The sequence below is a fragment of the Cupressus sempervirens genome, chromosome 8, assembly GCF_028749045.1.
Source record: "Cupressus sempervirens isolate cs-2001-9-10 chromosome 8, ASM2874904v1, whole genome shotgun sequence".
NCBI lineage: Eukaryota > Viridiplantae > Streptophyta > Pinopsida > Cupressales > Cupressaceae > Cupressus > Cupressus sempervirens.
The window spans coordinates 343,846,640-343,861,278 of NC_143125.1; the positions used below are offsets into that span (position 1 = coordinate 343,846,640).

Here is a 14,639-nt window from a genome sequence, read left to right on the forward strand (position 1 = left end):
AATTTAAAATTGGGTCTAATAATTTCGAAGAAAAAATTATGATTTTCAAAAAAATTTAAGAACTAGGCTCTGATACTATATTACAGAGTAATTGGTAAAAATCTTGCTTGTTATTAACAGAGACCGAAAGGTCATTATATACAAAAGAATAAAACGAAATTTCCTTAGAAAACAATTGTAAAGAATAGAAACATTCAATTCTAATAGAGAAAGCTAAAAAAGCGAAAGCTAACTAAAGCTAACTAGATATTTACAATAGATTATCATTAACTAATAATAGACAATTATTTATTATCGTAATAGGATTTCTCCCTAGCTAAGAGGGTGTTAATGTTATTGTAGCTATGGTCGTATTCCTTCTAATCGACATAGATATCATAAAGGTTGTGATAACACAATTATTGTACTTTGTGATATAATAATTATTTTGATTACTGTGATTAATAATTTAATAATTATATCAATAATATAATTATATTATTGTGAGATAATATGACTATCTTATGTGATATATTATAGTTATATTATATAATTAATTAATTATTATATAGTATATAATAATTATTATATAATAATGGTCATATTATATTAGTAATTAATTATGGGGGCCCAATTTTGGAAGACTGGTGTCCCTTAGTGAAGGGACACCTCCGATTGGTATACAGGAAGATTAATCTCTCTCATGAAATGAGTATATTAATATACAATCTCATACAATCTGCTCTATTAAGAAGCAGTGCTCAGGTGAGACAATCGTGGATTGTCTATGGTTGGGAGGGCAAATCATTGTGTAATGTCCCTTTTTGGGGACATTAGAAATATTGAAGGGAATATCGTTATAATATTAAAATTGACTATGAGAGCCAAGACTTTATTTATTTAAGCTCAAATTAATATTCCAAGTTGGCAAAAGATGACAAGGAAAGATAAGACGAAAGGCCAAGAAAGGAAGTTGATGAGTCACAACTGCAAGAAAGAAGGAGAAGAGACCCTTTCTTTTGGGTATGCTTGATTTTGCTATTCAATTCAATTTTCTCTCTTGGAGAGTTTTCAGAGAGCTTCAGCTTTCAGCCCGTGTGAGGACATAGCCCCTCGTGCAAGCTAGCAATGGACGCAAACCCATTGCCCGTGGAGATATCATCACAAGTGTCTCATTGAGTTTACAGGTTCTTATCCTCTCATTCCAATCTGACTATTGAATTCTGTATTTAGGATTGGTTTTCTATGTATTGATTATTGTATTGTTGTTGTATAATACAATAACGTTTAGTTGCTGGGTGTTATATTGCGGTTGTAAAAGGCAATATCATTGTTTAAGGATTTATAAGAGTTTTGGGTTTTATCATACCAATTTGTAATTCATGGTTGCATGCTGATTTTCTGAATGTTATTGAGAAATAACTGGTCATATTTAAGAATCTTCTGGTTTATTATAGCACTGTGTCTCATTTTTGTGTACACCCGAATCTAAATCTTATATCTGAGAAAAGTGAATTAATTGAAAAATTCTACTGATTTTTCGAATGTGTTGTAAATTATTTGCAAGGTTTTATTTTTAAGTGTATTGTTAAGGGAAATCCAGCAAATATCCTATTCGGGATATTACAATGGTATCAGAGCTAGTTTTCCTGCCAGCCTATGAAGTTTTGTCCAGACACGTACACAATTTTTAAAGGAATTAAGGGCATCATCATCATTACCCGTCAACAAGAGGCTTGATTATCACTCACAAAGACGATTGCAATCAGATTAGGGAAATTCCTCTCTTGAAGAACAGAGGTTTTTTTTTTTTAATATATATACAGAGGAACAATTTTCTCTTCTTGTTGACGACTTTGCTGCAAATCTTAAAGGACCAAAAGATTTGAGGCAGAGAAAGTGGCTAGTCCGTCCGAAGAGTGCTCATCAGTCTTATTACAATGTATTGAGTCAAAGGATAGTGCATCACAATAAAATATTGATTCTTTGAAAAGGAGTATTGGAAATGAGAATGCATGTCTTTTGCCCTATTCAACCTTGTGTTCACCTGATAAGCATGTTTTGTCAGCGTCTGGGATAGAATTTCCAGAACCAATTAAGATAACAGTTTTTTTTTCTATCAAGTTACAATCTCAAAGCTTGTGCACCTCGAGTTGATTATATTCCAGTCAAGGAAGATGTAAGGGTTATAACAGTAATAGTAAAGTTGGACATAGCATGTATTGCGTCAAGGGAACTTTCAATATCAGATACAGTTTCAAAGTTGATTATACCAGGATTGATTGAGCAGATAAAAGCAATGCAGAAAGCAGCAAATACCAAAACTAGAAAATTGAAACTATGCATATCATTCTTTACAAACTATAATATCATGGTTTAAGCTTCAACAGTACACCTCTGCTGATGTGCCATTTCACAGAAAAAAAAATACAAGAAACTCTTGTAGAAATTGGTGATAAGGAGCCTTTATTTATTGGACCATATGCAGACTTTTCTGGGCCAACTTCGGGAAGCACAGCATGTGTTGCGCTTATACGAGATGGTGAACTAATTGTTGCAAATGCTGGTGATTCTCGCTGTATTCTTTCAAGGAAGGGTCAGGCTATTGAGTTGTCACAAGACCACAAGCCAGAACTTGAAAATGAAAGGGGAAGAATTCTTTGAGCAGGAGGCTTAATTCATGCAGGTCGCATCAACGGAAGTCTAAATCTGGCAAGAGCTATTGGAGACAATATTGAAATCATGATAATTGCTAAACCGGAGAATATTATTCTAAGCTGGAGGCGGCTTTAGCAAAGAACAGTGCGGAAAGTTGAAGCTCAAATAATTTAGGAGTTCTGTGTTTGCCACAACAACAGTTGGTAGAAACGTGTCTGTTTGTGGTTAAATTTAGAACCACTACCTGTTGTAACGCCCCTCAGTACTAAAGAGGTTGTCGGGTCGTTTTAGAAGTCGTAGAAACAAGTGTCGATTTGGGAAAAAGGGATGACATAATGTTCTTGGCCGGGGGCCCTTTTTTCTGAATACATTTTGGGAAGATGTCAGAGCATAAGGTTAACGTATGCTAGGCAACAGCTGGTTACACCTGCTGAGAGATTCTTTGGCGTCAGAGGGAGTCAACAGTTACTTGTAACATTTTCCATCCTCCATTTTTTTGCATCCACGTGAAGCAACTCCAAAGGTTTCAAGAATTCTAAGGCAGAAATTTGGGAAGGAAGGGTTGATATACGTGTCGTTCGGGAGTATTAAAAAATTTGATTGTTAATATTCGCTTGTTGAACCCGTGTCGATGAAGGATGTGGAGATGGGTAGAACACTAGTAGACTATTGAAGTCGTCGTGTGAGAGAATAGTACAGGCAGGGAAATTAGCGAGTTTCTTGCCACTGGAAGCCCTAAGCTGGGCTATGACTAGATTCATCATACTTCCGTCCTTCAAAATTTTTGACACGAGGTTTAAAAATTTGAAATTGCTCCATGCTCATTCGATTTTTTAGATTTTGAAGAGATTTTTAAAGAGTTTACTATTATTAAGCTAATATGGAACAGCTACTTGGAAGAAGTTAGCAGTTTTACGCGCCCATGGCAACAGCAACGAGGATTTTCAGATCCAAAGAAGATCATAGAAAGCAGTTGGAGCTAGAAGAGGCCCGGAAAGCTGGGTTTGCACCAGCAGAAGTAGATGAAGATGGCAAGGAGATTAATCCCCAAATTCCTCAATATATGTCATCAGCACCATGCTATCTCAACGCAGAGAAACCGAGTTTGAAACATCAAAGGAAATGGAAGTCAGATCCACACTATTCAAAAGACTGGTATGATAGAGGTACAAAGGTTTACCAAGCTGAAAAATACAGAAAGGGAGCATGCATAAACTGTGGAGCAATGACGCATGATTCTAAATCTTGCATAGAAGGACCTCGTAAAATTGGAGCAAAATGGACAAATAAGCAAATAGCACCCAATGAGAAAGTGGAGAACTTTGAGATTGATTACGATGGCAAACGGGATAGATGGAATGGCTATGATCCGGCTACATATGCTCAGGTTATAGATAGATATGAAGCCAGGGAAGAGGCAAGGAGAAAATATCTGAAAGAGCAGCAATTGAAAAAGTTGGAGCAGAAGAATAATAATCCTGAAAAAAGTGGACAGGACAGTGATGAGGATAACAAAGAAGATGCTTTAAAGATAGACGAAGCTAAAGTTGACGAGAGCAAGCAGATGGATTTTGCCAAGGTCGAAAAGCGTGTGCGCACTACTGGAAGTGGTAGTACAGGAACTGTCAGAAATCTGCGTATTCGAGAAGACACTGCCAAGTATCTTCTGAATCTAGATGTGAAGTCTGCCCATTATGATCCTAAAACCCGGTCAATGAGAGAGGACCCTCTACCTGACAGTGATCCTAATGAGAAGTTCTATGGAGGAGATAACCAATACAGGATTACAGGCCAAGCACTAGATTTCAGGTGACTAAACATACATGCATGGGAAGCATTTGAGAAAGGCCAAGATATTCACTTACAAGCAGCTCCGTCTCAAGCAGAACTATTATACAGGGAATTCAAAATCAAGAAAGAAACATTGAAGTCTCAAACAAAGGAAGATATCCTGCATAAGTATGGGAATGCAGCATCTGAAGAAAAGCTTCCAACAGAAATTCTCTTGGGTCAATCCGAGAGGCAAGTTGAATATGATAGAGCAGGTCGTGTGATTAAGGGCCAAGAGAAGGCTGCACCAAAGAGCAAATACAAGGATGATTTGTTTATTAACAATCATACATCTGTTTGGGGTTCCTGGTGGGAAGATCACCAGTGGGGTTACAAGTGTTGTAAGCAGACAACAAAAATCAGTTATGGTACAGCGAAGGCTTCTTCCAAAAGTCAAGCTGGTAGGAAAGGAAGCAGCCTGTTTCCTCTTCTGGTCCTGCAATTAGTTCTAGAACAGTGAATAATACTGGACCTTCAACAAGTTCTCCACCCTCAACACCGTCAAGTCATACACCTAGCGATGTCATGATGATGGCTGGTGCATTACAACATAGTGATGGTTCATCAAAACCTATGATTTTGTATGGGTCGGATGGAACGCTTGGTTCTCCTTCTACATCTCTTTACAAAGATAAATCTCATTCAGAAGGTGACATAATGAAAAATGCAAAGTCACAGAGTTCTGTACTTGAAATTGCAAAGCTTCCTGCAGACACAACTACACAGCCAGTTTTGGACCACTCAAGGACAGTACATCAAAAGGGAATCAATGAACTGATGTATTGTCAAGTGAATGTCAAAAATGTTGCAAATATCTCACTAAAAGAAGCAAAATTGATTATTAATTCCAAAAAACTACCCATTGAAGAAACTGAACATGGGTCATCAGTAGATAATCAGATTCTGGATGCACCACTTCAAAGATGGATACAAAGTATGACTGCAGAGATACTCGATAAGTATGCTGAATACCGAAAACTCCCTTCAAAGATTCAAAAAGAGTTACCCTTCATTGATTAAATGGATTTCCATCCAAAGCTACAAAACAAGAATGACCTGGCAAAAAAGAAGTATTATGAATTGAGTCGAGATCTTACAAAAGAGCAGTTATGTTTCACTCGTAAGCATGTTTGATCTCTTGATCACATTTGGGACAAGAACAGGGAAGAAGAGACAACTCAAGAAGTGCAGACCAACATTGAGGGAGTTGGGAAATACATAGTTCAGCCTAAACCTGATGAAAAACATAAGCGAGAACCCACTTTGATTAATGGTAAGGATTATTCTAGCAACTTATCTGGTGGTTTAGAGATTATTCTTGACAAACAATTTGATGAGGTTGGTCCTATTCAAAATAAGAGCAACTTAGAATCTTCACATGATGAGTTTTTGCATGGGAAAGATGACACTGCAGCAGTTTTGCCTTTGCATGCAAATCAAATGAACAAGGAAATTGAAGCCTACGATGATGTTATTACTTCTAATATGCATAGTGTTGATTGGGTGAAACATGGTAATTCACTTTTTTAGATGGATGTTGATCTGATAATGGAGAATTTGCTATTCGAGTTTGATAGTGAGGAGCCTCAGATTGATACTTGTTGCAGCCAAGAGGTTGCTGCCTTGAGAGGACATAACGCCGATTGCGAATCAGCCTTGGATAGAGATATGGTGAGCAGTATAGCGAGAGAGCATTCAGTTAGCGGAGCAGCACTGTGGCAATTGGGCAACTTGGATACACCACCCATTATGGGCACTAAGAAGCAGGATATTGCAAACAGCTGGGAAGGTGGATGGCCCTTTTGTTTGTATCCAGGAGGAACTTCCCTGTGGATAGTTAGGTTTCCAAAAGTTGGTTGGCAAGTGGTTGAGTTCCCACCACAGTGGTAATAGCGATCTCAGTTGGGTTGAGGATCTCCCTGTATATGTTAGTAGTACATGGCAGGTTGTTCTGATTGATCATGCACGTGGTGTGGTTTGGGATCCAAGTGTTGACAGTATGTATCTATGGTTAAACAAGGATTTTACAAAAGTTCTTCTGAGTTTGAGGTTGGATGTGGTGATGATCAGAGTTGTACAGTTTACAGGTGCAACGTTTTTTCATAGAGTAATATGAGATCCAGGGATCCAGTTGACGGGTGGTTTGCAGAGTGGCACCTTGCTTCACAGTTCGGCCAGAATTGTTTTCAGTATTGATTTCAAGGTAAACTGCAAATTCATATGGGATCCTGGTACTAATTGCTTGAGGGCAAGCAATCTCAAGGAGGGGAGATTTGTAATGTCCCTTTTTGGGGACATTAGAAATATTAAAAGGGACATCGTTATAATATTAAAATTGACTATGAGAGATAAGACTTTATTTATTAAAGGTCAAATTAATATTCCAAGTTGGCAAAAGATGACAAGGAAAGATAAAAAGAAAGGCCAAGAAAGGAAGTCAAAGAGTCACAACTGCAAGAATAAAAGGAGAAGAGACTCTTTCTTTTGGTTATGCTTGATTTTGCTATTCAGTTAGTTTTCTCTCTTAAAGAGTGTTCAGAAAGCTTCAGCTTTCAGCCCGTGTGAGGACGTAGCCCCTCGTGCAAGCCGGCAATGGACGCAAACCCATTGCCCGTTGAGATATCATCAAAGGTGTCTCATTGAGCTTACAGGTTCTTATCCTCTCATTCCAATCCAACTGTTGAATTCTGTATTTAGGATTGGTTTTCTATGTATTGGTTATTGTATTGTTGTTGTATAATACAATAACGTTTAGTTGTCAGGTGTTATATTGCGGTTGTAAAAGGCAATATCATTGTTTAAGGATTTATAAAAGTTTCAGGTTTTATCATACCAATTTGTAATTCATGGTTGCATGTTGATATTCTGAATGTTATTGCGAAATAACGGATCATATTTAAGAATCTTCTGGTTTATTATAGCACTGTCTCATTTTTGTGTACACCCAAATCTGAATGTTATATCTGAGAAAAGTGAATTAATTGGAAAATTCTACTGGTTTTTCGAATGTGCTGTAAATTATCTGCAAGGTTTTATTTCTACGTGTATTGTTAAGGGAAATCCAGCAAATATCCTATTCGGGATATTACACATTGCCCATGAAACAAGCACACATAAAATTTAACAAGACCAGCATTGCTTTCTCTCCCATTTATTTCCTTCTTTGGCATCAGGAGTTGATATTGCATAACAAGAAATGGTGTATGCTCTTGTTGGTATGACAATGTATTCTGCTAATTATGTCCTCCCTTGCTAAGTGTTTAAGTCTGCAAATCACAGTATAGTCAAAAAGTGCATGAACAGGGGAACCAGCTGCGGAAAGGTGCGGAACTTCTAGATATGAAAAGAGGTAAACAACATTGTACCTGGAGATAATGGACTGCAATACATCTGCAGAAATTATTATTGCAATCCGTCCTGAAGGTTGCACAAGCAAGTCTGTGTTTAAGAAGTTGAAAGCTGTGGAATCCTGCTAGTTGTGATTTCCACTATTGGCTAAGTGTTTGGGTTTAAGGCTGGACGTAAGGACCTTTCACTATTTGCAGTGTACAGGTCTATGTTGACTGAGTGAATACATCTTGAAGCTGATGTCTGGAGGTGAGTTGCCAAGCTAGGGCATAGCCCTTCCACCTTTTGATCGATTATTTTGAACTTTGAAGTAGCCAATTTGCTAGTGGTTCAGGTCAGAATTATGTGTTCATTTGAATCAGTATTCTGTCATACAATATATAGTTTGTAACTGGTATCATAGCCATATGTTAGCATTTAGCAAATTTTTAAAATTTGTAGCTACAATACCTACAATTTATTTCCAGAAATTTTTAATGATTTTTTATTGAGAACCAAAGTTTTTAACTGTTTTTAAAATTAAATAGAGCTTTCTTATACCTATTTTTACATAAAATTGAATCTATTACCGATTTTTTAATAAAATAAGAATTTTTCAGACCAGAACAAGGGTTTTCCACAACAAGGGTTTTTGCTGGTGTCATTTCTGTTCATGCCATTTCTTTTTAGTCGTGCATCATTAGTGAAGAATCAAGGCCTGTTTCTGCCGGTTTTTAGCATGTGACCTATTTCGGCTTGCCTCATTTATTTGCAACCTGGCCACTCATTTTGTTTTACCCAAGGCAGTCTTATATGCCCAAGCAAAGATTTCTTGCACTGATTTGTTCTTAAATCTTGCAGTTTTGGAGGATATTTTTTATAATTTTAAGTCTGCCACAATTAATATTGGGTTTGCTTTGGTGTGTGTTGCTGTTTTGGACATTATTTTTTTAAGAAAGGATGTTCTTTTTTCTCTCAGAGGCCACAATTTGCAGTTACAACTTGAGGGCAGGAGTTTTGATTTTTTTTGGCTGTGGTTTTTTGCTCACAAATAGGGTTTTCTATGTCATGATTGTCCACTCACAACTACGGTTTTCTAAAACACGCTGCCACCACTAAGATTTTTTCCAAGTATTTGGGTAGGTTTGGCACGATTTTCCAGAAAATCTTGGTTTTTTCTAGGGCTTTGTATGATTTTCCAGGAAACCAGGGTTTTCCCTATGCTTCACATGACTTTCCAAATAATCATGGCTTTTAAGTTTTACCTAAGTTTCGCACATAATTCCAAAAAATTGCGTAGGTTTTTTTTCATAAAAATCATGTTTTCCTGTTTCTTGGTGGTTTTTCAAAACAAAATTCATAGGTTTTTAACCATCTAGAGTATTGACAATTTTTCCCTAAAAATTGTGCGTACTTCCTATGGGATTTTACATGTTTTCCACAAAATGAACATTTTCTATATTTTTTCACAAAATCCTGTCACATCAAGGGTTTTATAACTTTTCCACAAAATTATGGTGCTGGTTTGCAGCTGCTTCTTTTAACACTTTTTGTCAAAATTGTGGTTTCAGAATATTTTGTTGATTTCTTTATCAACAAATGTTAAAGTTTTTTGAGAAGTTCACACTTATCATGTCTCTGGATAGTGGAAGTGATGGCTTTCTTACTCAACATCTTGTTGGAAGGCACATAGAGGTTCTACAAAAAGAACTAAAATACCTAGAAGCAGAGGCCGCTCACTATTTTTCTATGTTCCACGGAGTTTTCGGGACAGAGACGTTTTAGGGGACGGGAATGTGTTTCCGGTACGAGTATGGGTCGAAGCCAAAATTTAGGGGATAGGACCTCAAGGGACGGCAATTAAAAACATAGGGGATTTTTTTATATACAGAGACAGAATTCAAATATGCATATCATAACATTAAAAAACCATTCACCATAGACATTTTAGAAGATCAATACATAAAATATTATCTAATGGCAAATACTAAGTACTTCCATTATAACAATGCCACATACATATATAGCAAAAATCAATGCCTAAAGACTCCAAGTATCATGCATGAAAATCAGAATGAAATAAAGAGAAGTCCAACTAAAATAGCTAGTAAATACTAAACGCAATCTTTCCTCACTGCTGCTGCTGTTCTATGTTTATTTTCTTCCTCTTAGCAAGTATGTCAAATCTAAAAATGAGTAGAAGAGTTAGTGTTTTAGTGTTTAATGGACCAAATATGGCTTGCATATTTTTATTATGTCTTTAAAACGACTAGGAGCCCGTGCATACAGCAAAAAAATATATATTTTTTTTTTTTTTTTTGGGTGTATTTTGCCTTTACCAAATTGGCTGGAAAAAAGGGGACGGCCCGCAGTATCAGGGACAAATAGGGGGCAGAAAAACCATCTCCAGTACTGCTACCCATCCCCAAGTTTCCTGCCCAAAAAAATTGGCCGTTTCGGAGACGTTTCTAAATTTGCCAAAAAGGGAACGACTTAGGGAACGGTAAAAATCCATCCCCGTTTCTTCCTTGGGACAGTTACAACCCCAAAACCATAGGGGACGCGTCCCCGTGGAACACTGCTATTTTTTAATACGGGTGCCTTGATCAACTTGTTCTTGGTAAAACTACTTGACCCACAGCTGCGAGAAAAGAACAGGGCAAGTTTGATGAGTGTAAACTCATTGAATCATGAACTAAAAAAATATCACAGTGTAAAATAAGCAGCCACATGAATAGTCCTGTAATATCTATAGAAATTTGGCATCAAAGTAGAGTAGCTAAACAACACATCTGTGTATGTCCATTATGTATGAGCGTAATTGAGAGACAGTTATCCTACTTAAGTTGTTTGTCACTGATGATATGCTTCCAAAAGTGTTGTCAGGCAAGACTGCTACAGAGTGCTGGAGTCACCTAAAGGATATGCACAAGATGTCATATAAAAGCAAAGCTTTCTTCCTTAGGAATATCATTGCAAAAATTATCTCATCAAGTTCAACGACATTTGTGATCAGCAGGAGGCCACTGGTCACAAGATGGAAGAAAAGGATATGGTGGTTATCACATTGAAATGCTTACCACAATTCTATTAGCACTTCATCAAAACTCTCAACTTTACTTCCATCATGACTTAAATTTTGATGATCTGTGCAATAAACTCTTGCAGCAAGTGAGAAGGAAACAACAATTCAGTAGCAACAGTGAGATCACCTGTGTCAAATAGGCAGCTACTGCCAAGGACGAACACAAAGACAAGTCCACTCAACAGAAAGGACAGAGTGAAGATTCTTCAAAGAATCTAAAACCCATCACATGTTATTATTGTGGTAAACTTGGTCATGTCCATAAGTTTTGTAGAAAGTCATTGGCTGATTAGAAGTCCAACTAGGGTCTTAGAAGCAAGCTCATGCCACAGGGCATTCTGAAGAGAAGTCAGCCTTCTATACATTTATGGCGAAATGACCTACAGATTATGTCAAGTTTTCAGTTGGGTAGTTGGTAGAATGACCATAAAGGGAGGATAGTTAGTAGAATGAACCATAAGTTGTTTAGTTAGTTTACTTAGCAACCTTTTATTTCCATGAGCCAGTTAGTGAGTTTAGTAACTTTCTATTTTGTTTCTCATTCTCAATCCTTTCTTTTATGGAAAGATCTTCTTCTAATCATCGATATAAGAAGTTTTCCTCACCTATGTTTGATACACAACAACAATCAATTATCATTTCAGTTACTGTGAATAATAAATTTCAAATCATGATCTTAATGATATTTTCAGTCATGTACTTACTGAAAGGTGTTCTCCTACTGAGTTGGTTATCTTTCTATGTGTGACGAATGAATGTTACGTTTCGAAAATTGGCATAAGGTCATTGCATTATAAACTCTTGAAAACACCACGCCTGCGAGCATAGAATTTTATATTAGTATTCTTGCCAACTGTTTGGCAAAAATGAACTTTGGAAAGAGCGCACTATTTATGGAAAAAAGTTCTGGGTAGGAGTTTACGATATGTGATCACTTAATTACTTGTTAGTTTAAGCATAGTGATGATCTATCTATGTGAGATTACAGGATCACCATTGCCCAATGATGCTGTGTGTAGGCAGAAGTGAGCACATGTTAACCGTTTTATTGTGAACTGTGCTCTTGTTGCAAGACTTCTGCCACCTCACAATGGCTCTAACTAATAATCTGTTCTACTCCTAAATCGCTCAAGTTGTGTGGAACTCCTCTATCTTTTTATTTCAAACACATTATTCTACTACTCTGCCATCGCCGTATTGAATGTCTTATGACTGTTAAAGATGTTCTGCTTCTACGCTAGAATTCCCAAAATAATGACATCAATCCTATTTCCTTGAATCTTATCAGGCAAACAAAAGTTTCACCCATAATTGTTTAAAAGAGAAGAGATGTTAGTGCATGATTTTAGCAACAAAGCCAGTCCAGGAATCTGTATCACAAGATCTCTTGCGGTTGACTCTAGAAACGACTATTCATATAGCTTTGTTTAGGATTAAATTAAGTGAAAGTTATATCACCTATGTTCCTTGTCGCATAAGTGTTCCTTGTCGCATAAGAGGCTATCCAGTCCAAAAGCAAGTGCTGAATGTCCATTTAGAGGAATTACTCGACTAGGATGGTCACAAAACCATGAAAAGATGGAACTTCGCTTGGTAAATCTAGCAGATAGCATGTAAAATCAATAGTAGCCTGAAGAAGATTCCTGAAATCAAAGATAATTTTGAGTATTGACCAGAAAAAGCGATGGCAACGCCCATGTTTCGCAGCATTTAGACCAGGGACTTCGCTTATGTAAGCTTCAAGAGTTGTACATTCACATGGGCAGTTTAAATACCAGTTTACAGAAACCGACTGGAAATATTACATATATATATACCCCACATAGGGCAATTGGTAGAAAATTCATGTCAAGAGTACAGTTTACCAAGTCCAGCATCAGCAATCCTGTTTTGGCCCGTACTTACCGAATCGAATGCAACCACTTTTTCATGTGGACCACTTGTAAGGCTAAGTTTAACCCAATTCAAACATTAAGCATTTTTTCAAAAACGACGTACTGCCAATTGTAGTCCTCTACCTAGGGTTGCTTATCTGTTCTGACAGCTAGCATTCTTCGTAGAAATAGTTTTTAGTATGTCGACTTGCTGCAGGTTGCTTGTTCGATTATGGTTCTAGGGCCTCGCAAAATAGATTAAAAATTTTAAAAGTCATCTTTTGAAGTAGAGCGAATTGTGCAAAATACTCAAGGTTTCAGGAGAAGAATTTTAAAACCTGGCGGTACCAATTAGCTCCGTCCTCTGAATCGCCTTCTTCGATATGTTGGCGAACGGGTGGAGAATAGTAACCTGCACCGCCATTTCCCTCGTAGCTCGACATTTTTGCAGGTTATTAAATACAACTGAATAGAAATGGTAGTAGAATAGGAGGCCTTTAACGTCACCCCCGCGAACAACAGATTAATGATAAATACGAGGTTAACAAGAGCTCTTTAGAGTCAAAGTCCCGCCTAATGCGAAAAAAACAAGGCTGTGAAGCGTGCTAAATGTTTGTAGCATGTGCTAAATTGTCATTGTATAGATCAACTAGTTGTTACAAGTATAAAATTTGTCAAGGGTCATTCAATTATGTTATATAGTCCCTCTTAATGCCAAAAAAACAAGGCTGTGAAGCGTGCTAAATGTTGTAGCATGTGTTAAATTGTTGTATCATCATTCATTGTATAGATCAACTAGTTGTTACAAGTATAAAATTTGTCAAGGGTCATTCAATTATGTTATATATATAACCACTTGTTACAAGTATAAAAAATTTCAAGGGTCATTCAATTATGTTAGTTATATATATATATATATAGTAAGGGTAAAATAATTGTGTAGAGTGTTATGAATGATGAATGAATGAAAGAAACAAGATTTTGTTATTCCTCTTAGTAAGCATGTGGGCCTTTTTCTTTAACAACTACCAAGGAGACAAAGAAAGAAACATAAATAGAAAGTAGGAGTTGATTTCCACAGCTAGTCAAATTGTGATGTGAATATCAGGATTTAACTGTGTGATTTTGAGTCAAACTCGATGACTCAAAATCACACAGTTAAATCCTGATATTCACATCACAATAAATAGAAAGATCGACATAGAAAAAATTTAGTGTGCACAAGGGAAGTTGTTTATGTTTACTAATTAGAGACAACAATAAAAGAAATTCAGAATCTATGTATATCTTATTGTGTAACAAGAATTTACAAATTCATATATAATTTCAAAGGAAGAATCTAAAATTTAAGAGAGTATTCAATGTGAAGTTTGTACTTGCAAGCTTCTTGAGTAGCTCCTACACTTCATCTTTTACGAGTTTGTATTCCTAATTCTAAGTAGCTCTTTCAAGAAACTATTTGCATCATTTTTCTTAGTATTTTAAAATTCAAGATTCAATTTTTCAAAAACCGTTTCTTGTCGATCCCTACATTTTAGTAAATTATGCAATAAGATGATCACATGTGACTAACAATTGGTGTGTATTATTGTAAAAACATTAAGCATAGTTAATAATATTTTAGTAATATTCTATCTCTAATCAAATCTACAAATGAAGCAAAATTTGATATATACCCTAATTAAAAAATAAAGTTTTTCCAACTCTTTTATCTTATAACTTTTTCATTTTAATAATAATTTAAAAACTTTATAATAAAATAAAATAATTATGCGTGTCATTTAATAATAGCAATTTTTTTTTTTAAATAAAATATTTTCAATATCAATTTAAAGTTATATTATAAACTTACATTTTAAATATATTACATAATTTTTTACTTGACT

At 36.1% G+C, this 14,639-nt stretch overlaps 1 protein-coding gene and 1 pseudogene across 4 annotated transcripts in view; one reads left to right on the forward strand and one right to left on the reverse strand.

The window, feature by feature from the left end:
* The window catches only part of LOC149542744 (splicing factor U2af large subunit B-like), a 144,623-nt gene extending 131,329 nt beyond the window's left edge, over positions 1 to 13,294 (reverse strand). For all 4 annotated transcript variants that reach the window (XM_089797634.1, XM_089797632.1, XM_089797633.1 and 1 more), the window contains exon 1: positions 13,092 to 13,294. In XM_089797634.1, the coding sequence (XP_089653760.1) occupies positions 13,092 to 13,196 (105 nt within the window). In that variant the 5' untranslated portion in view covers positions 13,197 to 13,294. The remainder of the gene's footprint in view (positions 1 to 13,091) is intronic.
* Positions 3,392 to 5,121, forward strand: LOC149542745 (pre-mRNA-splicing factor SLU7 pseudogene; annotated as a pseudogene).
* Positions 13,295 to 14,639: the final 1,345 nt, after the last annotated feature.